The sequence below is a fragment of the Lissotriton vulgaris genome, chromosome 12 (genome assembly GCF_964263255.1).
Source record: "Lissotriton vulgaris chromosome 12, aLisVul1.2, whole genome shotgun sequence".
Classification (NCBI taxonomy): Eukaryota; Metazoa; Chordata; class Amphibia; order Caudata; family Salamandridae; genus Lissotriton; species Lissotriton vulgaris.
This window is the reverse complement of record NC_141700.1, coordinates 645,143,089-645,165,312: the sequence shown is the minus strand read 5'-3', so window position 1 is coordinate 645,165,312 and position 22,224 is coordinate 645,143,089. Positions and strand designations below refer to the sequence as shown.

At 49.5% G+C, this 22,224-nt stretch overlaps 1 protein-coding gene across 1 annotated transcript in view; it reads left to right on the top strand.

Annotated features, from left to right (window-relative positions):
* The window catches only part of ZC3H18 (zinc finger CCCH-type containing 18), a 449,445-nt gene that overhangs the window by 306,459 nt on the left and 120,762 nt on the right, over positions 1-22,224 (top strand). The window contains exon 9 of the mRNA XM_086945597.1: positions 14,271-14,573. Within this exon, the coding sequence (XP_086801723.1) occupies positions 14,271-14,573 (303 nt within the window). The remainder of the gene's footprint in view (positions 1-14,270; positions 14,574-22,224) is intronic.

The window sequence follows — 22,224 nt, the reverse complement described above, 5'->3', positions numbered from 1 at the left end:
TCTCACTCCCCTTCCATCCCTCCCTCCCCTTCCCTCCCTTCCCTCACTCCCTTCCCTCCCTTCCCTCACTCCCTTCCCTCACTCCCCTTCCCTCACCCCCTCCCTCACTCCGCTTCCCTCACTCCCTCCCCTTGCCTCACTCCCTTCCCTCACTCCCTCCCCTTGCCTCACTCCCTTCCCTCACTCCCCTTCCCTCACCCCCTCCCTCACTCCGCTTCCCTCACTCCCTCCCCTTGCCTCACTCCCTTCCCTTCCCTCGCTCCCCTTCCCTCCCTCACTCCCCTTCCCTCCCTCACTCACTCCCCTTCCCTCCCTCACCTTCCATCCCTCCCCTTCCCTCACTCCCTTCCCTTCCCTCACTCCCCTTCCCTCACTCCCTCCCCTTCCCTCACTCCCTCCCCTTCCCTCACTCCCTTCCCTCACTCCCTTCCCTCACTCCCTTCCCTCACTCCCTCCCCTTCCCTCACTCCCTCCCCTTCCCTCACTCCCTTCCCTTCCCTCACTCCCTTCCCTCACTCCCCTCTCACTCCCCTTCCATCCCTCACTCCCCTTCCATCCCTCCCTCCCCTTCCATCCCTCCCTCCCCTTCCATCCCTTCCCTCACTCCCTTCCCTCCCTTCCCTCACTCCCTTCCCTCACTCCCCTTCCCTCACCCCCTCCCTCACTCCGCTTCCCTCACTCCCTCCCCTTGCCTCACTCCCTTCCCTCACTCCCCTTCCCTCACCCCCTCCCTCACTCCGCTTCCCTCACTCCCTCCCCTTGCCTCACTCCCTTCCCTTGCCTCCCTCCCTTCCCTCCCTCACTCCCTCCCCTTCCCTCACCCCCTCCCTCACTCCCTCCACTTCCCCCACTCCCCTTCCCTCACTCTTTCCCTCACTCCCTTACCCTCACTCCCCTTCCCTCACTCCCCTTCCCTCACTCCCTTCCCTCACTCCATCTCCCTCACTCCATCTCTCTCGGTCGCCCTCCTCCCTTTCTCTGTCTCCATTTCTCGGTCTCCCTTTCCCTCCCTCTCCCTCTCTTCCCTCCCTTTCCCTCCCTCCCTCTGTCCCTCTACCTCCCTCTGTCACCCACTGTCATCTCACCCTGCCTGTGTGTCACGGGCTGAGACAGCTTCCCCAGCGCGCACAGACACACAGCCCCCACCCGACAACTTCACAGGTCTTTAAAAAGACCATTTGCATGTGCATTCTCCTCCTCTTAGCGCCCCTGCAGCTCCACTCTGGCCTTGCTGGATTAAATCGTCCGCCCCCCACAGAGCAGCAGAGTGTTTGCAGACACTCTTTGAAAACACGGGTAGGATGTCTCATGGTTCGCGGGCCGCCACGGAAGGCTTGCCGGGCCGCCACCGGCCTGCGGGCGGTACTATGAGTACCCGTGATCTACACCAACCAATCAAGAGGAAAATTAATAGTACTCGTCTACACAATTGTTTTATTATGTATTTTATTGTTTTAATAAATATGATGATGCTTTTACCAAAATAATGAAAAGATAACAGACTTTGGTAAATAAAATAAGATATACAATCCGTTCCTTTGCCAACTTTTGCCCTCATTGTACTCTGCTGATCTTATTCATTTAGTAATATTCAATATTTTGATGTATAAGGGTTATATTTTGTACATGTAAATTTGTTAATTTGTTTTGACTCCATGCTACATTCAACATACCGGCTACTAATATAGCAGTTTTAGAATAGATGACCGCTTGAGATTTGTTTCCTTATAAAACAAGGAAAAAAGGGACACAAGCCCATTCCCCTTTCCTAAAAAGGGTTCCTCCCAAAACTTTTTGATCCTCTACAGTAGCAAGTATGACATAGAAGAAAAATAGTGATTAAACAATAACATGAGTTTGTTAGCGCACAACATAACCAAGACCAACGAAAGTGGGGCATGGAAGGCAAAGGGGGAAAGGCCAAAAAAAGACTGGGGGGGGGGGGGGCGGGGGAGAGAAACGAGGAAAAACCATGTCCAATGTCCGGCTGGGTAGGTGACGGCCGCGGGGGTGAAACCAAAGCCAATCTCCTCTTTAGCTGCCTAAACAGCTCCACCGGACAATGGCCATGTAGGTCAGGCTCCGCGGTTTGTACAATGTATGTGGTTCCCCAGGGGATGTCGTCACTTCCCCAGCCACTCCCCTCCTACAGTGGTAGTTTTAGGTCTCGCCAGCCAATGCGCTTGCGCATTGCTGTCGAGAGATATAGAGGGGCAACAGCAAATCCTACCAAGAGGGCTTTGGAATGCGGATTATGGCCAGTGCATGTGAGGCATTCAAGCGCCAAGCTTCACCAGCGCACCCTCGGCCTCACTTCCTGCTCCCCCTCTTACTTTTGTTATTGCTCACACCCCATATGCTCGTTCCCTCCCACCCTTCCGACTTCAAAGGAAAGCCGCTCCCCTGCTCCCACGCAATGCTGTGAGCTTGTTTTAAATACAGCTTGCACTGTGCAATGTTGAGCCCATGCTGAGACTCCAAGCCGTTTCAGCATTTTCTTAGTCGGCAACTAAGGCCATATGCTCTCCCTTGGCTGCCGTGCTGCCGCCGGCTTTTCTAACTTTTACCACATGAGATCATTTGACTCGATTTAGAACAAAGGAAGTCAATGAAAAAGAACTTGTAGAAAACACGTTTCTTTTTACTAACCATCTTATCTCCGTCAGTGAAAGATTTGGCTCGTTCCCTCCCACCCTTCCGACTTCAAAGGAACGCCGCTCTCCTGCTCCCCCGCCACGCAATGCAGAGAGCTTGATTTTTAGGCAAATCACCTACGGCGCAGACTCAGTAACTCCTCATTTCCGCGTCATAAAGTAAGTGCCTTTAACTTGTGTAGGGCTGTTGTTCTCCTTACAGCGCCAACACGCAGCTTCAGTAGACCCCCAGTCCCCCCACCAAGGCCTGCACCTCATTTCCACCAACGCCTGCATGCCATTCCCCTCTCACTACCAAGTTGTGTTCACAGCGTCTGCTTGCCAGCTCTCTCCATACAGGGGCTTAATTTGACCCTGTGTTTTTGACCAACGTTCTCACAAACCTCTCTGTAGCATGGCCACTAATCTCCTGATTTGGAATACTGGAATCAGCACCATGATGTGCCGCTACACTCAGATTTTATCAGCAGGCGCATTAACCCATGAGTGTTCAGTGCAAAAGCCTCCATACAGAGAAAGGAACGCTGCTCCCCCGCCATGCAATGCAGAGAGCTTGATTTTTAGGCAAATCACCTACGGCGCAGACCCAGTAACTCATAATTTCCGCGTCATAAAGTAAGTGCCTTTAACTTGTTTTAATAGTATCATTCCATACCTTTCCAATGCTTAAGTCCACGGTGGCCATTTTGAAGTCAGGCTGCTCACAAGTAACATTTATTGAGTCATAAAAAGCAAGAAAACATGCCCCCAATTTCGAGGCATTTTTCTCCTCCTTCCAGTCCAGCCTTTCAGAAGTGGAGGCACAGTGACCGGCCATAGGCTGCCTCCGGTGTCTGTCCCGCAGATCGCTGCATATGTCTCCAAGTACCACATGCTCTCAGAAGTGCTCTCTTCCGCCGAGCCATGTCGCCAGCACTGTGAGTGCCTCTACCACTTTGCTAGTCGCTTTTGGGAGGGTACCAACGCTACAAAACCACATCCGCATCTTGCTCCGCATACACTCTGCACAGCTCGTCGTAAGCAGGGCTTGACTCAGCAATGGCTCTGAAGTTTCATGTAGGACTTGGGGGCTCAGACAGTAGCCCAGGACAAGGAGAGGCAGCCACGGGGTCTGGAAAGGCGCGCTCTTTCAGGTTCGCCGTGCAGGACAAGCTCAGGGCCAGGATGGTGCGCCCATTCTGACTTTGCGGTGGAAAAAACATCTCCGGGGCATAGTGCGGCAGCGTCCCTGCACTCACGCTGCACCTCTGTCGGTGGTACAGCACTTGTGTGTTTCGGTGGCAGAACCTGGAAGGTTTTACGGGATGTCTGGGGGGGTAATAGGACCGCAGGACGTCAAGCACAAAGGTCGGGTCTAGGGAGATAGATGGCGGCCGGCGGGGAGATTCGCCAAACCATCTCCTCTCTGCAGCGAGGCAGCTCGACCAAGGTAGCACCATGATGGCACCGTTCCACAGGCGCTCCATCAGGAAACTCAGAAGGTGAGTAGCAGGCCCCGAAAATCACTCTGGAGGGAAAGGACAATGCCGGAACACAGTCAGTTGATCCCAGCAGGAGTGGGTGGCAGAAGGGAAGAGAAAATCCCAGGACAAGTGCCAAAGGCAGACCCCAGTCAGAGGAGCTCCCGTCTGGAGCTCCTCACCCAGCGGCCATCTTGTGGGATGACATTAAAAAGATGTTAACATTAACAGACAATGCGAGCACAATAAGATGTTAAACGGTGCGCTGAAACTTTTCAGACAATCGCCCCCACTCACTATTAGATATGGGTTAAATCCATCATCTTAATTTAGCTCACTTTGCCACCCCAGTTCAGTCCCAGTCATCTGCAAATCAGTCTTGACTCTGTTCCTCATGGGAACAGTCCAGCCCGAACTGCCAGGCCAGGTCCTCCCTGGAATGGAACCAAGCATCCTGGGAATGGTTTCATCAGCCAGGTTGAATCCAGTGGCAAAGTGTGCAAAGTTTATAAAATTAACAGACCCTCATTTCTTTAAAGGTTAATTTAAGTTAAAGAAAGGAAGTAACTAGTGTGTCCTACACAGCTTAACTTTAGAAATACCTTCATTTTTAAATAGATCTTGCAGCAAAAGTGTAAAAGTATGATAGTCTGTTCAAAATTCATCAAGTGTATTTCATTCACATCCAGAACATTTTCACCATAATTCATCAGATTATATAAGTGCACTCAGAAGTATTTATTTTAAAGGTCATCGATTTAAAACATACATTTAGAAACATTCATTCGTCACCCCACCCTGATAACAATGTCAAGAGTGAACCTCTAGGCAAGCCAGTTATGTGCTCTTTGGGTGACCTGGATTTCTATTATACGTAAACAACATTATAGTTTATTAAATTAAACTCAGGATGAAGATTTTGTGCAGCATATATCCTCATGTTATGTATTTTGAGTTCCTCTTTTGATAATGAAGAAAATAAGGGAAAGTGAAATCAAACAATTCACTAGGATCACACAATTTGATTAAGTGGTGAAACCTGCTGTCATCAGTGTGGCCCTCAGTCACATCGCAGACTGAATTTAGTGGCCACAGGGAAATGTTTTCGAGTACCCATGCTATAGAGTATATCTATATATGTATGTGGTATATCTGATAAAGATTCCTAATTGTAGATTCCTTACCTTCAAATTTCCCTCAGATGTCAGTCTGGATCTGGAGATTTTTCATTAGCAGTACTCCTGCACATCGCTAGGTGGTGTTGGTCGGCTCAGTGTTCGGCGTAGTTTGTGCCAGAAATAATGTTGCAGGACCTACATAGGCGCCTCCCGGGCGCGTTGACATCCGTTCTTTTGCCGCGCCCGCCTAAGCACAGATCCATAGAGAGCTACCCCTTAGCGGGTTTTTGCTATCTTTTTTCAACTTTGGTAAATGGGCAAAATACATCACATTTGGCAACATAGAACAAAACTTCAATTGATTCAATATGAGGGAGTTTTGGCTGTGAATAGAGGTAGACGGCGTATCTGAAAAAAACAGGTTAGTATTAGATTCCTTATCTTAGAATATCCCCAGGTGTCCGACTGGATCCGGAAACTTTTGCTTAGCAGTACCCTTGCGCTTCGGTAGGCGTCTGCGGCTCCGCGTGCGTCGTTGGTGCTGGGATGACATCGCCAGAGTACTTAGACGCTGCCCTTGCGCGCTGACCTCAGATCTTTTTTCCACACCAGCAAGCGCCGATCCGGAAAAAGTTGTACCCTAGTCAATTTTTGACTAACTTTTTCGATCCTTTTTGATCATACTTCGAAGTCTCATCGACTCTGCCGGTAAGGATGCCCGGGTTCAAACCCTGCGTCGACTGCAACCGACTGATGTCGGTTACCGACCCCCATCGCCGGCGCCTTCACTGACTGGGTCCCGGCCACGACGACAAGTCTTGCTCCGACTGCCGGGCCCTGACGTCAAAAGCTAAACGGGAGCGGTCCCGCAAGCGACTTGAGATCCGGCAGTCAGTCCCGCGCCGCTCGAGGTCCCGGTCCGCAAGGAGCTTGAGGACCGGTCGCGGGACCGGAGTCACCACAGTTCCGGGAGTCGTCATCAGTCTTTGGGCTCGAAGTCCTCAGGTAAGAGGCACAAGAAGTCGAAGAGGCGACATCGCTCTTCTGACTCCCCCGACGCTCGCGCTACGCGGCCGGGTTCCGCGGCGCCTTCGGACCAAGCGGTCCCGACTGGGTCCCCACGCGGGCTGGGTGCTTCGGCCCCGGCGCCGTCGGGTGCTTTGGCCCCGGCGCCGTCGGGTGCTTTGGCCCCGGCGCCGTCGGGTGCTTTGGCCCCGGCGCCGTCGGGTGCTTTGGCCCCGGCGCCGTCGGGTGCTTTGGCCCCGGCGCCGTCGGGTGCTTTGGCCCCGGCGCCGTCGGGTGCTTTGGCCCCGGCGCCGTCGGGTGCTTTGGCCCCGGCGCCGTCGGCGACTTTGGTCTCGACGCCGCAGGGCCCCGCCGGATCCGGCTCCAGATCCGGGTCGTTGCCGGTCGAACTTGCGACCTCGCCGGTGCCGGCCCCCAGGGTGTCACCCCCGACGCCGTCCCCGGTCCTACCCTCGATTCGGCGTTGGAGCGGCGCAGTATTCGACACTGCTAGGATATTTCTACTTCTACGACCCGGCCCCATCCTTTGAACCTGAGTACCAGGTGATGGGTGACGAGGAGGATTGAGAGGGGTCCGAGGGCCCTCTGACACGTGAGTGACAGTCTTCTCAGGACGAGGCAGGTGAGCTTGCGGAGCCCAGTGGTCTGGACACTTCGCCCGACACTGGTTTTGTCTCCCCTCCTCCCGTGGCTACGGAGGAGGGGGCTGCCTATAGTGTGGTGCGGACGCGGGCTGCCAAGGCCTTGGGCCTTGAGCTCCCCGTCACAGCCATGAGGACTAACCTCCTCACTGAGGTCCTTAAACCGCAGGCAAGCTCGGCTGAGCCTCTGCTGCTGTTTAATGAGGCCTTGTCAGATGTTCTTCTGGGCACTTGGTCCAAGCCCCCGCTACAGGTCCGCCTGTAGATAGGAAGGTGGCCAGGTACCACCGCCTGACTCCGGGCGACCCTTGCTTCCTGTCCACCCACCCCACTCCCGAGAGCCTGGTCATCCAAGCCTCTAACTCCCAGACCGCATTCCCGACGGCTCCCCCTGATCGGGAATCCAAGAGGTATGAGCAATACGGGAAAAAGGTATTCTCCTCCCTGAGTTTGGGGTTGCAGTTAGTCAACACAGCGTGCCTCTTGGGCCGTTACACCCACTCTGTGGGACACGGTCGCGGACGTGCTGCAACAATGTCCGGAGGGGGTCCGGACTAAACTTGCCCAAGCCCTTGCGGGGGGCCGAGATGCGGCACGGTATTCCATCCGATGTGGGCTGGATACCACGGACTCACTGGGCAGAGTGATGGCAACTGCAGTGGCGATTCGTCTCCACGCCTGGTTGAGGTCCGCCAACTTTTTGGCTGATGTCCAAAATACCCTTATGGACATGCCGTTTGATGGCCGTCGCCTCTTTAGCGACAAGGCAGACCATGCGCTTGAGCGCTTTCAGGACTCCAGGGCTACGGGCAAGTCCTTGGGCCTCTCGGCCCGCGCCAGCAAACGGCTGCCTTTCGTGGCCAAGGAAGGGGCGCCCCCACACGTCCTGCCAGCCACGGGCAGCAGACTACCATCCAGCGCGGTGGCGGACGTGGAAACCGCCGTGGCGGCGGTCGGGGACAACGGTGAGGCCAGTCCACACCTGCCCCTGCAGCATCCGCCTCAAAACCCTCCTAGTCCGAGCTTTCAGGCCCATGTGACGCCAGTGGGGGGCAGGGTTCGCCATCACCACCTCCACAGGCGCACTGTCACATCGTGTCGGGTGCTGCAAATCGTCCGAAGGGGCTACTCCCTTTCCTTCGAGGCGACCCTTCCAGCCATGCCACCGCAGTACCACTGTGTGTCGGGGGATCACTTGACACTTCTACAAGAGGAAGTTACGACCCTCTTGGCCAAGGGGGTCATCGTAGGGGATATTGTTGAAAATCTTAAAAATGAATTACCAACTTTCGCCGATTGTACTTGTCCAGACTATCAAAGCTTTTGTGACTGGATTGCTGGAGCAGGCAAGCTGCTCATACCAGCTAATAATGAGAACATGAAACCTAGGAATAAGAAAAAAAATGCCCCGTGGTTTTCATCAGCCCTTAAGGCTGAGCTAGGCGAAGTGAAAACTCTAGAACGGAGGTGGCGTCGTAATTACGACACAGCCGCACGTAACACCTATATAGCAGCTAGACGGAAGTATCATGTAGGATTAAAATTAGCAAAAAAAGCCCATAACCTACAGGCCATTTCTTCTGCAGGCCAAGAACAAAAAGCTATCTTTAGGATTGTTAAGGATTTTATCAAGCCCTCAGCTCTATCGCAAGAGATCCCTCCATCACAAGATCTCTGTAACACGATATCTGATTATTTTGATAATAAAATCCTAACTATCACTAATACCTTCCCATCAGATACTACCATCACAACGGATGGTGAACAGATAGCGAAGATGACTTCCCCCCTCCGCTTTGACGAGTTTGGCCCAGTCCCCCTGGAGGAAACTGCCAAAGCTATTTTAGCCAGCAAATCAGGTTCCCCTTTTGACCCCTGTCCTCCTCCGGTGTTGCACCATCTAATAGAGATAGTTAATCCTATGATTAACAGTATCATCAATTCTTCTCTAGCAACAGCAAGTATCCCAGAGGACTGGAAACTTGAAGCTGTCAAGCCACTCCAAAAAAAGGCCCTGGCCAATCCTACTACCCTGTCCAACCTGCGCCCGATCTCTTTGCTACCCATCTTATCTAAGCTGACTGAAAAGTTTGTCAATAGTCAACTTACAAACTTTTTGGAGAAGAATAACGTTCTCCATCCGAATAAGTCTGGCTTTCGGTCAGAACATTCTACCGAATCAGCTTTACTATATTCTGCTGAAACTTTAAGAGCAGCAATGGATCGGGGAAAACGGGCTGTCCTTATCCTTCTTGACCTGTCGGCAGCCTTCGATACCGTGTCCCACAACATCTTACTGGACCGGTTGGCTGCCGCAGGTGTGGGAGGACAGGTGCTGACCTGGTGTAGGAACTTCCTCACAAACAGACGCCAAATAACAGTGCTTGGCCCATATCAGTCTGAGGCTAAAAACGTCAGCTCAGGGGTGCCACAGGGCTCTAGCTTGAGCCCTGTCCTTTTCAATCTATATATGACACCCCTGATGAACTTGATCGAGTCATTCAAGATCAGTTCTATCTCATACGCTGACGACACCCAACTGATTTTGGTGCTGGATAAGGAACAACCAGGTGCCGAGGAAGACCTTAGGAACTGTCTTGCAGCGACATTCAAGTGGATGAATAACAACCATCTAAAGTGCAACGCCGGAAAAACGGAAATTTTACCCATAGGGATCAATAATCTTTTTTCCCCTTCAGCATGCTGGCCATCGGATGCAGAAGCTCCACCTAACACAATTGCATCCGCCCGTAACCTAGGCATAAAGTTTGACAACTACCTATCCTTCAAACCTCAGGCTGTAGCAGTGGCAGGTATGTGCTTTCAAATTATCCAAGCACTTAGGAAATTTTTTGACCTCCTTCCCCTTTCGGCGAGGAAAACAGTCGCAGTGGCCTTAATAAATTCTAGGCTAGATTACTGCAATGGACTCTATGCTGGAGCAAACAAAATCGTGCTCCACAAATTGCAGATGATCCAAAACGCGGCTGCCCGCCTCGTACTGCGTCTGCCCCGTAGATCATCTGCCTCTGCAGCTCTAAATACCTTACACTGGCTGCCAATAGGAAAGAGAATTTTGTTTAAACTTCTCTTGATTACTTTTAGAGCCTTCCATCAACGTGGCCCGACCTATTTACGAAGGGGGTTCAAAAGATACTACCCAGCACGCTGCCTAAGATCTGCTAGTCAGAATTTACTTACCATTCCCCGTTTTAAACTGGCTACAAAGGGTGGCAAATCCATCTTTGTACTGGGAACCAAGGCCTGGAATAAACTCCCCCTTCCCTTGCGTTCTTTCTCCCAAGAGGCCCCTTTTAGGAAGGCACTGAAAACCTGGATTTTCTCCATGTCTGACTCAATGTGTAGAACCCTAGTGTAGTGGCTGTGTTTAAGAAACTGGACTTCTTTCCCTATCCAACCCTTCCACCTAGGTTGTGTAAGCGCCAAGATACTCCTTGGAGTGGTAGCAGCGCTCTATAAATGCCCATTACATTTACATTTACATTTACATCGAGCACGTTCCTGGGCCAGAAGTAGGGTGTGGTTGTTCTCCCACTACTTTCTGGTACCCAAAAAGGGCAAAGGGGGCCTACGCCTTATCTTGGACCTGCGGAACGTCAACGGCTTCCTCCGGATGGAGAAGTTAAAGATGCTGACACTGGCTCAGGTCTTAGCTGCCCTGGACACGGGAGACTGGATGGTAGCGTAAGACTTGCAGGACGCTTATTTTCATATCCCCGTCCTGCCGGCCCACCGGCGTTACCTGCGGTTCACGTTATGCCACGAGCACTTTCAGTTTACCGTGCTCCCCTTCGGCCTTACCAGCGCCCCACTGGTGTTCACGAAAGTGATGGCGGTGGTCGCAGCTCATCTGCGCAGGTTAGGGGTTTCAGTCTTCCCCTACCTCGACAACTGGTTGTTGAAGGCGGGCTCGCCCCAGACAGTCGTCAGCCACCTCCAGACTACGGCCGACCTCCTGCACCTGTTGGGGTTCTCCATAAATGTGCCGAAGTCACACCTGTGTCCCTCTCAGAAGCTCCTCTTCATCGGAGCGGTGCTAGACTCGACGCAGTTTCGGGTTTATCCTCCCGAACAGCGGGTTCGGGATATTCAGGCTCCGATTCCGATCTTTCAGCCGTTATCCCGAGTCTCGGTCAGGTTGACGCTGCGGCTTCTGGGGCTGATGGCCTCCTGCATCCTTCTGGTGCATCACGCCAGGTGGCGCATGCGGGCTCTGCAGTGGGACCTGAAGTTTCAGTGGGCCCAGCATCACAGCAACTTGTCCGACCATATCTTGATCTCGGAGGGTACTGCAAGATAGTTGCAGTGGTGGCTCACGGACCGCGATTGGGTCAGCGGCAGATCCCTCTGCTTACCCCAACCGGAGCACGTAGTTGTGACAGACGTGTCCCTCCAGGGCTGGCGGGGCCACATGGGAGAGGCGGAGATCAGAGGCCTCTGGTCTCCGGCGGAGTCCCAGCTCCACATCAACCTTCTGGAGCTGCGGGCGATCCGGCTTCCACAGAAGGCATCCCTCCCCTCTGTCTGGGGGAGTGTAGTGCTGGTGTTCACGGACAACACCACCGCCGTGTGGTAATGCAACAAACAGGGCGGGGTGGGGTCGTGGACCCTATGCCAGGAGGCTCTGCGCCTCTGGCAGTAGCTGGAACATCAGGGCGTGACCCTGGTGGTTCAACACCTGGCAGGTTCTCTGAACACCAGGGCGGACAAACTCAGCCGTCGGTGCATGATGGATCACGAATGGCGTCTGAACTTGGACGTGGTGCAAGGCCTCTTTCAGCAGTGGGGAGAGCCTTGGTTAGATCTATTCGCCACAGAAGAGAACGCGCAATGTCATCAGTTCTGCGCGTTGGAATTTCCAAGGCGGCACTCGCTCTAAGACGCTTTTCGTCGCGAGTGGAGCTGCGGTCTGTTGTACACCTTTCCGCCTATACCACTTCTGCCCAGAGTGCTGAAGAAGATCAGGCGCGACCGGGCCCAAGTCATCCTTGTGGCTCCGGACTGGGCACGAAGATACTGGTATCCCGAGCTACTCCCCATGTCTGGCGATCCCCCAATTCGTCTGCCTCTTCAGGAGGACCTTCTGTCGCAGCAGCAGGGGACGGTCCTCCATCCGAACCTGTCCAGGCTCCACCTCCATGCTTGGAGATTGAGCGGCGACAGTTGAGGCCATTTGACTTGCCTCCTGAAGTTTGTAATGTGATTCTGGCAGCCAGGCTTCCCTCCACAAAGTCGGTATACGCCTGCAGGTGGAACAGATTTGTGGCATGGTGCACAGCAAAGGCTGTGGATCCACTCTCTGCCCCCCTTTCTGAGGTTCTCCTCTTCCTTCTTTCTCTTGCCCAGCAGGGCTCTGCTCTGGGCACTATTAAGGGCTACCTTTCTGCCCTTTCCGCCTTCTTAAGGCTACCTGATCAGCCTTCTTTGTTCAAGTCACCGATTGTAAATAGGTTCTTGAAGGGCATCACTCAAATGTTTCCCCCTGTTCCTTTCGTGATGCCCCAGTGGAACTTGAACCTGGTTCTGACTTACCTGATGTGTGCTCCTTTTGAGCCGCTTCATAACTGTCCTCTCCGTCTTCTTACTCTTAAGACTGCTTTCCTGGTTGCCATCACCTCTGCCAGGAGAGTGAGTGAGTGAGCTCCAGGCTCCTTCCTCCAAGCCCCCTTTCCTTTCTGTCCATCCGGACAAAGTTGTGTTGCGGACAAGACCCTCTTTCCTGCCCAAGGTAGTCACAGCCTTCCACATCGGGCAGTCCATCACTTTGCCCACCTTCTTTCCGCCTCCGCATCCCTCTCAAGAGGAAGAGCGGCTCCACCGTCTGGTCCCAAAACATGCGCTCTCATTCTATCTGGATCGCACACTCCTGTTCCGGGTGGATGACCAACTCTTTGTTGGTTACGTGGGCGCTAAGAAGGGACGGGCGGTGCACAAACGGACCATCTCTCGGTGGGTCGTGTTGTGTATCAAGGCATGCTACTCTTTGGCTAAGAAGGAGCCTCCTGTTGGGCTGAGGGCCCATTCCACTCGTGCCACAGCGGCTACTACTGCCCTGGGCTGGGGAGTCCCCTTGCAGGGCATCTGTCAGGCAGCTACGTGGGCCTCGCTGCACACGTTCGCAAGACACTACTGCCTGGACAGCCAAGTCCAGAGGGATGGCTTCTTTGGCCGTTCCGTCGTCCAGGACTTTCTGGTGTGATTATTAGTTTGCAGACCCACCACCGGGGTTGGTATTGCTGGGGTATCTATTCTAAGGTAAGGAATCTAATACTAACCTGTTTCTTTCAGATGCACAAGTTACTTACCTTCGGTAACGATATATCTGTAAGAAACAGTAGTTAGTATTAGATTCCTTACCGCCCCACCCATCCTCCCCGTTCTGCCAACCGATATCTAGGGTTAAGGTCATCCCCTTTCCGGGCCCTAGTTTCATGGCACCAGTGTTGGTTTTTATCATGGCTCTGCTTTTCTGGCACGTAAAAGCTGTGTATAAGAACTGACGTCAGCGCGCGAGGGCGGCGTCTAAGTACTCCGGCGACGTCATCCCAACGCAGACGACGGACGCGGAGCCGCAGACGACGCCTACCAACGCGCAAGGGTACTGCTACGCAAAAGTTTCCGGATCCAGTCTGACGCCTGGGGATATTCTAAGATAAGGAATCTAATACTAACTACTGTTTCTTACAGATATATCGTTACCGAAGGTAAGCAACTTGTAACATGTGCTTCGATCTCATTGGTTTCGACTTATCAGTCCTGACATTACTCTCCCTTTTCTCGAAACTGCCTGATCCTGCAGTTTCCTTGACTTTGATACTTTTTTTAAATTGGTTTATCTCCTCTGCTCTCTGAACATCGTAAAGCCTACCCTCCTTTTCTGGGTATTACCTTATCCTGTATTTTTCTTGAATATAAAATTATTGTTCTTATTGTTCTGCTACCTCTAAATTTGTAAAGCGCCCCGATACCCACATGGGTCATGTTTGCACTATAAAAAACTTTCTAAATATATAAAAATGGGCGCAGTTTCTGTTCCACTGGAATGAAAAAGGTCCGAACACATGGAATCGCAGCGCACACATGTGATTGAAAAGGGAATACTTTTTGTTTTTAGTTTTGTTGGTTGGCTAACCAGGGCCTTCTATCATGTGGTTGTTAGATGGAAAGAAACATATCTTGAGTGTTGTCCCAACTGCATTTTTCTTCATGCCTAATTTGAATGTTAGCATTTGGATTCATGATCACTATACTCTCTATTAAGGCCTCATATGATGCTGCTGTTGGTTTATAATACGAAGATATGGTTATGAAGCAGAAGACTTAATATTTCCTTGCCATTTCTTTTTTTAGCCGTCCAGTTGAACCAGTCAAAAAAGATGGTGCAGTAGCATTGGCAACGCAAGCTGTGACGACTGGAGCATCTGTACCAGGAACAGCAGTAGGCACCAATACAGCCATAACCACAGCCACCACCACTACCACCACAGAATTGTCAACAAGAACATCGTCAAAAATAAGAGCAGATGAATGGAAGGATCCCTGGCGCCGATCCAAGTCCCCCAAAAAGAAATCTGGGCTGTCTGCCTCTCCGAGCAGGGGTCGTCGGCGTCGAAGAACTTCTGGATCTTCTGGATCTGGTTCAGATTCTTCTAGGTAAAGGTTCCAGAAAAATATTGATGGTCTAAACTTAATCCAAGTTTCCAGTTATTTTACTCTTACTACTGAAGTCTTTAGCTAGGTCTTTCCGATAGCTTATTATCTCATCTGGAGAATATACCTACTTTAATAATGGTGAATTGAACAGCCAAGGCAGATCTTAGCCAGCCTTCACATGGATTACATTCCTTACACCTCTTACTGGAATTTCAGTATATCAGGGATTAAACATGTTACGGGGATTAAGCAATATGTTGTTGATTCTGTTTGTCTCAGTTATATAACCACCTATGTAGCATGCTGTCCCAGGTAGCATAGGCAGGATAGAGTACATATAGTTATTTATGTTCCCTGTTGTTTTCCTGATTTCCCGAAATGCAGTTGAAGACCTGGATGATCATTCAGCTAGATTATTAGGTAAAGAAGATAATATTAGGTCATGCAATGTTTGTCCTTAACCTGCTCTCGACTGCCCTGGGGGCCAGAAGCCTGTCAAAGTTTTACTTACTTAAAAGTTGCCATACTGGTTTGATGATTCATATGTTATATAATAAATAATTTGTTTTTGGCTACCATACTGTATGGTAGGTATATATTGGTAGTGGTAGATTGTATCACAACCAGTGTCAAGGAGAAAGGTTAATGAGGTAGGATCAGAGTTTCAGGATGAAAGTTTCAGGATGAACTAGTGAGGCTTTACAAGTAGTATTCCCCAAGGCTAAGGTTTGATCCTGTATCTTTAGCTCAAATATAAGAAAATATTAAGCACACTTGCCACCTACACCTTTGATAGTTTAATGAGGAAATCTTTAGCCGAGACCAGTGCTAAAATTAATCCAAATCCCATTTTCATAAATACAAACCTTCACCTACTATAAAAATCATATACGTCCTTCAAGCAATTCTTTGCAATTTGCAGCGAATAGTGGAGCATTTAGATGGGCTTCTTTAGTCTTTGAGGAATTAGTCCTTCTTATGGTAAGACTGATCTTAACTTCAGTTGACAAAGCTCTGTAAGTTCTGTTTTGTATATTGTTCACTATCACTGTTGTGAGCTCGTGATGAAGGTGAAGAATCCCCTGATAGTCAGCAGCAAGAAAATTCAGCAAGTGGATTTCCAACGAATTGGTAGGTACTGATAGATGCTACAGTCCACATATTAAGAATCATAAAGCTGAATAGCAGGTTATTTAATATAATGTAGTCAAGTACAAGAAAATAATTCTGAACTTATGCAATAGCCTAAATTCTGGTAACTGCACCTCTAACGAAGGATGGTTTGCCTTGTGAAAGCCATCAGTTACATACACCAGCAATAGTCCTAAAGTTAGCAGGTTCGTTTAGTGCATTATGTACTCAGGTCAAGTAGATACCATCCTCATTCTAATGGGGAAGCTTTGTAACTTTATTTATATCTAGATAAGGATCCTGAGTTTTGAAGATCATGTCTGCCAATCCCATGGCTAAACTCTGATTTGAACATTTTATGAAAGTTCTAATTAGAGGACCAGTTTGATGTCAGTATTTATACATCCAGATCAAACTAGGTTTATTCTAGGCAAATCTTGACTACTAATACACACTATCTTTAAGCGGCCTTGATTATAGTTGGAGAACAAAATCCACATTAGAGGTTTTATTTTTGGATCCTGAGAATGCCTTCATCGTGGTGAACCGGGGTTATGTGATGGGTATTCTAATCTCAGATTACTCACTGTGAAGCCATATGGCACAGCCTAACAGCGCAGGAAGCATTGCTGAAAATATCTTAAGAGCCACTCTGGTGCCTGGTAATATTTTAAAGGTGAAGAACCTGCGGTCACACACTACAACAACCAGAAAACTCATTACCATAGGTTAGTAACTTGTTAATGTTACAGTTATGCTGAAAGAAGGAACTTTCTTTCTCAGTTCAGCAAATTGATAATGCCCATACACCCAGTGTGCTTGTTCTCAATGGGGAATGTGTAGGATTGATTATGATTGAAATATGCATCTGACAGTGGTTTTATTTATCTCCATTACCATTTGCTATAAACATTGAACCCCTCACTAGATAGTTTAGAAATGACAGAATATACTAGGGACTTCCAAATTAACATTGTATGCTGAACTCATTTTGCTGTATTTGCATCTGTGCATCAGAACATAAAAGTATTGAAGAGATGTTTTCAGTTATACGAAAGTATTTTAGAATTTTGGCGTAGAGGGTAAACGAGGTCAAAACAGGGGTCATCTCCGGTATTAGTGATTCAAATGTATTCCCATTAGCATTGCAGGGCTGTTGTAACTCATCAGTGAGATATCTAATAATCCGGTTCTCTGAGAATTATGAGAACATTTATAGATTGAATTATTAGCATGTGCTTAGTAAAAATTAAGCCTTGTTTTCCGAAGTGCATATATATCTGTGTATCTATAGATATAGATAGATAGATAGATAGATAGATAGATAGATAGATAGATAGATAGATAGATAGATAGATACATCCATCTATCTTTCCTTGGCCTACTGTTTTGAACCTCATAAAGGTGGTGTTCTTGGACAACTGTTTATTTTTTCTTTTCTTTTTTCCGAATTTTTAAAAATGTATTTCATGGTCAAATTTACGTAATGATGCAAACCAGCTACTTCCAACTCCAACATTGTAAACCAGCATGATAAACACAAATTTGCCCAATTGCTTCAAAACCGTTCTCAAATTGCAGTTATTGTTATTGTTATTGTTATTGTAGTTTTATATCGCGCCTAATCACCTACAGGTCTCTAAGCGCTTGGAAAGATGGTAACAGACAATAACTTGACAAGGTGAAAGCTGAGGATGTAGCTGGATTATACTGTGCTCATGCTTTTACTGAACAGTAGTGTTTTTAGGCTCTTTCTGAATCGCAATAGGTTCCCTTCCCCACGCAGCACCACAGGCAGCCTGTTCCATAACTGGGGAACTAACACTGAAAAGGCTCTCCCTCCCTTAGTCACTAACCTATGACGAGGGCAGACCAGTAGCTGGGACTCTGAGGATCGGAGTGTTCTCATAGGGCAATACAGCTGCAAACGATCTTTAATGTAGGCTGGGGCCTTACCATAGATTGCCCTATGGGCCGTACATAAGTTCTTGAATTCCACTCTTTCTTTAATGGGGAGCCAATGCAAACTTTGTAGTAGGGGAGTGGCTTTAGATCTCCTTGGGAGTCTGAAGATCAACCGAGCAGCGTCATTCATTATGACCTGAAGCCTACTGGTCAGAGTTTTAGGTAAGCCAAGGTAAAGGGCATTACCATGATCAATTCTGGAGATGATGGTGGCTGCTACTATTGATCGCATCATGGATTGTGAGAGGACAGGCTTTAGCTTCCGCAGTTGCCGAATGATGTTTGTACAGCTTCCCACAGCCGAAGAGATCTGAGGGGCCATTGACAGGTCACCATCTAGCTTAATTCCCAAGCTCTTTACAAACGGGCTTGGTTTTGGGGCAGGGCCTAACTCCGTGGGCCAAAAAAGATCACACCACGGTGAGGTAGTGGATGAAATCACTAATACCTCAGTCTTATCTGGATTAATTTTTAGCAGGTTATCCGTCATCCATTGCACTGTGAACCGCAGGATGTTCTGAGCTTGGAGTTGTGCGGCCATAGTGTCATCGACACTTAACAGTAATTGCGTGTCGTCTGCGTAGTTAAAGACTTTACAGCCCATGGTGGCCAAAGAGGCAATCAACGGTTGCAAGTAGAGATTAAATAGAAGCGGGGACAGGGCAGACCCCTGTGGTACCCCGCACTCTAAAATCCCCATCTCAGATGTTTCGTCCCCTAGTTGTATCTTTTGGGTCCTTCCTATAAGGAAAGATTGCAACCATTGAAAGGCCAGGCCCTTAATCCCAAAATCCTTCAGTCTTTCCAAGAGCAAGGCATGGCTGACCGTATCGAACGCCGCTGATAGGTCCAACAAAATCAGGGCGCTCGGTTTCTTGCAGTCAGCCATGTCTCTTAGTTCATCCAGCACCGAGAGCATCACCAACTCGGTGCTGTGATGAGCTCGGAAACCTGCCTGTCGCTCATGGAGCAGATGATGGGATTCCAGATAGAGGGACAGGGATTTTAACACGTGCTGCTCAAGAATTTTTGAGAGAAAAGGCAGCTGGGAGATAGGTCTGTAATTCTTTAACACCGCAGGGTCCGACCCAGGTTTTTTCAATAAAGGTCTTACACGTGCCTCCTTAAGTTCAACCGGTAGATACCCCGTATCTAATGATCTATTCAGGAGGGAGATGATACATTCCTCCAATAAGGGGCGCGCAACACAGAAGATCTCAGGTGGACATGGATCAGCTGGGGAACCAGATTTAATTTTACCCATCAGCTGTTCCAGAATCAATGCATCCATCTCTGGAAACGCTTCAAGGGAGCAGTCAATCACGTTCTCAGATGCTGATGTTATCGCAGTCCCCATTGCCACCCCGTTCTTTATCTCCTGGATAATGATCTTCACCTTCTCCAAAAAGTAAGCCTGAAAGGTGTTACAGTCAATGGGAACCTTGGAGTTATCTGGTTTTTTACTCAACTCTGCCAGTATTTTAAAGGTCTCTTTCTGAATATTCGCTGCCTTACTCAGGCGGGACTCAAAGTGTTCCGCTTTAGCTTGGGTCATGAGATTTTTATATTGGCGAAGGGATGCTTTATAAATATTCCTGTCAGTATCCTGTTTGGTTTTCCTCCACACTCTTTCCAAAGCTCTAAGCTTTCTTTTTGCTTCCCTTAAGGGTGGCGTAAACCAGAGGGCCCCTTTTCCAGATCCCTTTATTCGCTGTATTCTCACTGGCGCTATTTGGTCAATGGTCCGGATCATGCTCCTCGTTAAGTCAGAGTATTCAGGGTCCAGGCTACGTCCCAGATGTACGGCCTGGGGTGTTACCGGGAGCACCTTGGTCAGGGACGCTAGGTCAACCTCAGCCCATTTCCGGGTTTTCCTGATGCCAAGCGGACAGCTAGTAATACAGCCTTTAAGGCGGGCCTCACAGAATACCAAATGGTGGTCAGACCAAATGCAAGGCGCTACATCTTTAAGGGTTAGACTAGCGTCTGTGGTCCACACGAGGTCAAGAGTGTGGCCTTTTTCGTGTGTGGGGACATCCACAATTTGTTTAAAGCCCACCGCAGACATTAAGATGTCAAGCTGGCGCGTGGGCAGGTCCCATTTGGGCTTATCCCAGTGCAAGTTAAAATCTCCTGTAACCAGGATTTTTGTATATCTGGAGCATAGATCAGATATAATAGGGCAGAATAAATCATGGAAGAGTGGAGTTGAATTAGGTGGGCGATAGACTGACAAAATCACCCAGCACACATTGTGCACAGTGACCTTTACCCCAAGCAAATCAGACAGGTCAATTGTATGCAGTATGATTTCATTATTAAAAACAGATTCAAATTGATAAATTCCAGGCGTTCCTTGCCTGCTGCCAAAATGGCAGCTTGTAGTGGTGCTCCAGTGTCCCTTCCAGCATATTTATAGCAATCCATGATAGTGGGACACTATCCTTCAGATGCCTGGTTGTATTTGCAGTAAGTGTGAGTTCGGAGCCCTGCTGGAATTATCTGGGTCGGGCACCGACCACTTGCTGGCCGGGGCACGAGTCGAGCATCGATAGGTTCTCTGCCCACTCCGGTGAGCCCCAGAAGCACAGCCATGACAAGGAAGTTCGTGAGCCTGGGGCTGCCTGCACCTCCTTCTTTCCGTGATACGATGGGAGGCAATTTAGAACCTGTGCTCGGGGGAACTGGTGCACTCCTCTGTAAACTTATTTATGGCACGCTGGGCCTCAGGGCAGAGGGACCTCCATGACATATACTATCCTTGTTGGGCTTAGGGCAGGTTTGGCATCTATAAGCTGCAAAATTCACTCAGTCAAATCCCACCTGGATCGTGAGAACAAGAGGATGGAAGGGGCTGACTGATGCATCTCGGAAGGTGGAGAATCCAGTGGCACGGATCGCAGGCAAGAAGGATGACCTGCAGGCGTGTTCCAGATGGAACAATATCCACATCACAGGCATTGCTGAAGCACACAACATGGGGCGACTGGATACTTTTGTAGAAACCTCGCTGTCTGATCTAGTTGGATGGGACTCCTTCTCTGAGCTACTTATCCTTTTCTGAGCTATTCATGGTGGAGCGTGCGTATAGCTTGCTTGGCCCCAGTCACTCACCTGCTGTACCGCAAGGCCTGCTGATTGGAAGACTCTCAAACTCCTGATACTGGGTCACTACGCTGAGACTGGTGCAAGAACAGAACCCTCTCATTCACTGTCTCCATCTACCCTGACTTCACAGTTGCGGTACTGGTGCCACATAAGCAGGTATACTGTTGGAGTGCAAGTCACCACTGCTTTTCTCATATACCAAAAACACACAGATACGCTCGATAGGCCACATAGACTCAGCCTACCATGACAGTGGATATCTGGGAGGTAAGCAACACCTAACAAACACAAAGGGTCTTGGCATTCCTTGACAGACACGCAGTAGACTTGACAATGCTCCAGGAAATGCATGTCGCTGGCACTACTTACCACTTTTGCTTGCCATTGTGGTACCAATAGGTACTACTCCTCCTACAGCTTCTACTCACGGGGTAGTGTGTATTTTAACACGTAGACCTCCCGTTGCTAAAACAACATATGGCCCATGAGGGTCCCTAAATCATCCTCAAGCTGTTACTATATAGCCACAGGATACTGCTGGTAAATCTATATGCCCCAAACATTTATTCTCGCAATTTGTTTCGAGAAGAGAACTGAATACACCGCAATGCAGACCCCGGGAGTTGAGAGGATCCTGAGGGGAGTTCAACTTCACGTTGGACCCGACCCTGGATCATACCAGACTGCCAAAGACCTGTATACCTATATCCATTCATACCCTAAGGGAGGTCATAGAGATGTGTGATCTCTAACATGTGGCGAAGATGTAACCCATCTGCACAGGTCTTCTCTTTTTACTTGCACCCTCATAACACATAAACGACAATTGACTATTGGCTGCTTACCACAGATGTTAACCCCTGGGTACACAATATTGACCATTTGCCCTGAGCTCTTTCCGATCTTTCACCATTGTTACTTGAGATGACCATCCTGCAACCTCGGGTAGTTAGTTACACAATGTGGAAATTCCATACAGAGTCACTACATAATCAGGTCTATCTGATAGAATCTACTAGCCGCAGAATTATCCCCAGGCGTGAGACTGGTTCCTGAAACTTTTTTGCCCAGCATCCCTGCGCGCCAGGGGAACGGCATCACACGATTCCGCCCAGGCGTCGTCCGAGTACGTGACGCCGGATCCGATTCATGCTCTGAGCCTTTTTTAGGCCTTTCACCCTCGATCTTTCGTGTGTTGTAGAAACAGTGCGCGGATGCCTTCGGGCTTCAAGACGTGTTCGTCTTGTGGACGCTTGATGTCGGCGACGGACCCTCACCTCATTTGCATGTGGTGCTTGGGGGAGGATCACGGCTCCACGGACTGCGAAGCGTGTCAACGGTTTAAAGCCGAAGTCGCAGCGGGAACACCTCATAAAACTTCTCTCGGCTCGCATTTCCAGATCGGCTGCGTCACCTCGCTCAGCTTCCTCATCCGTCTCCTGTGCCG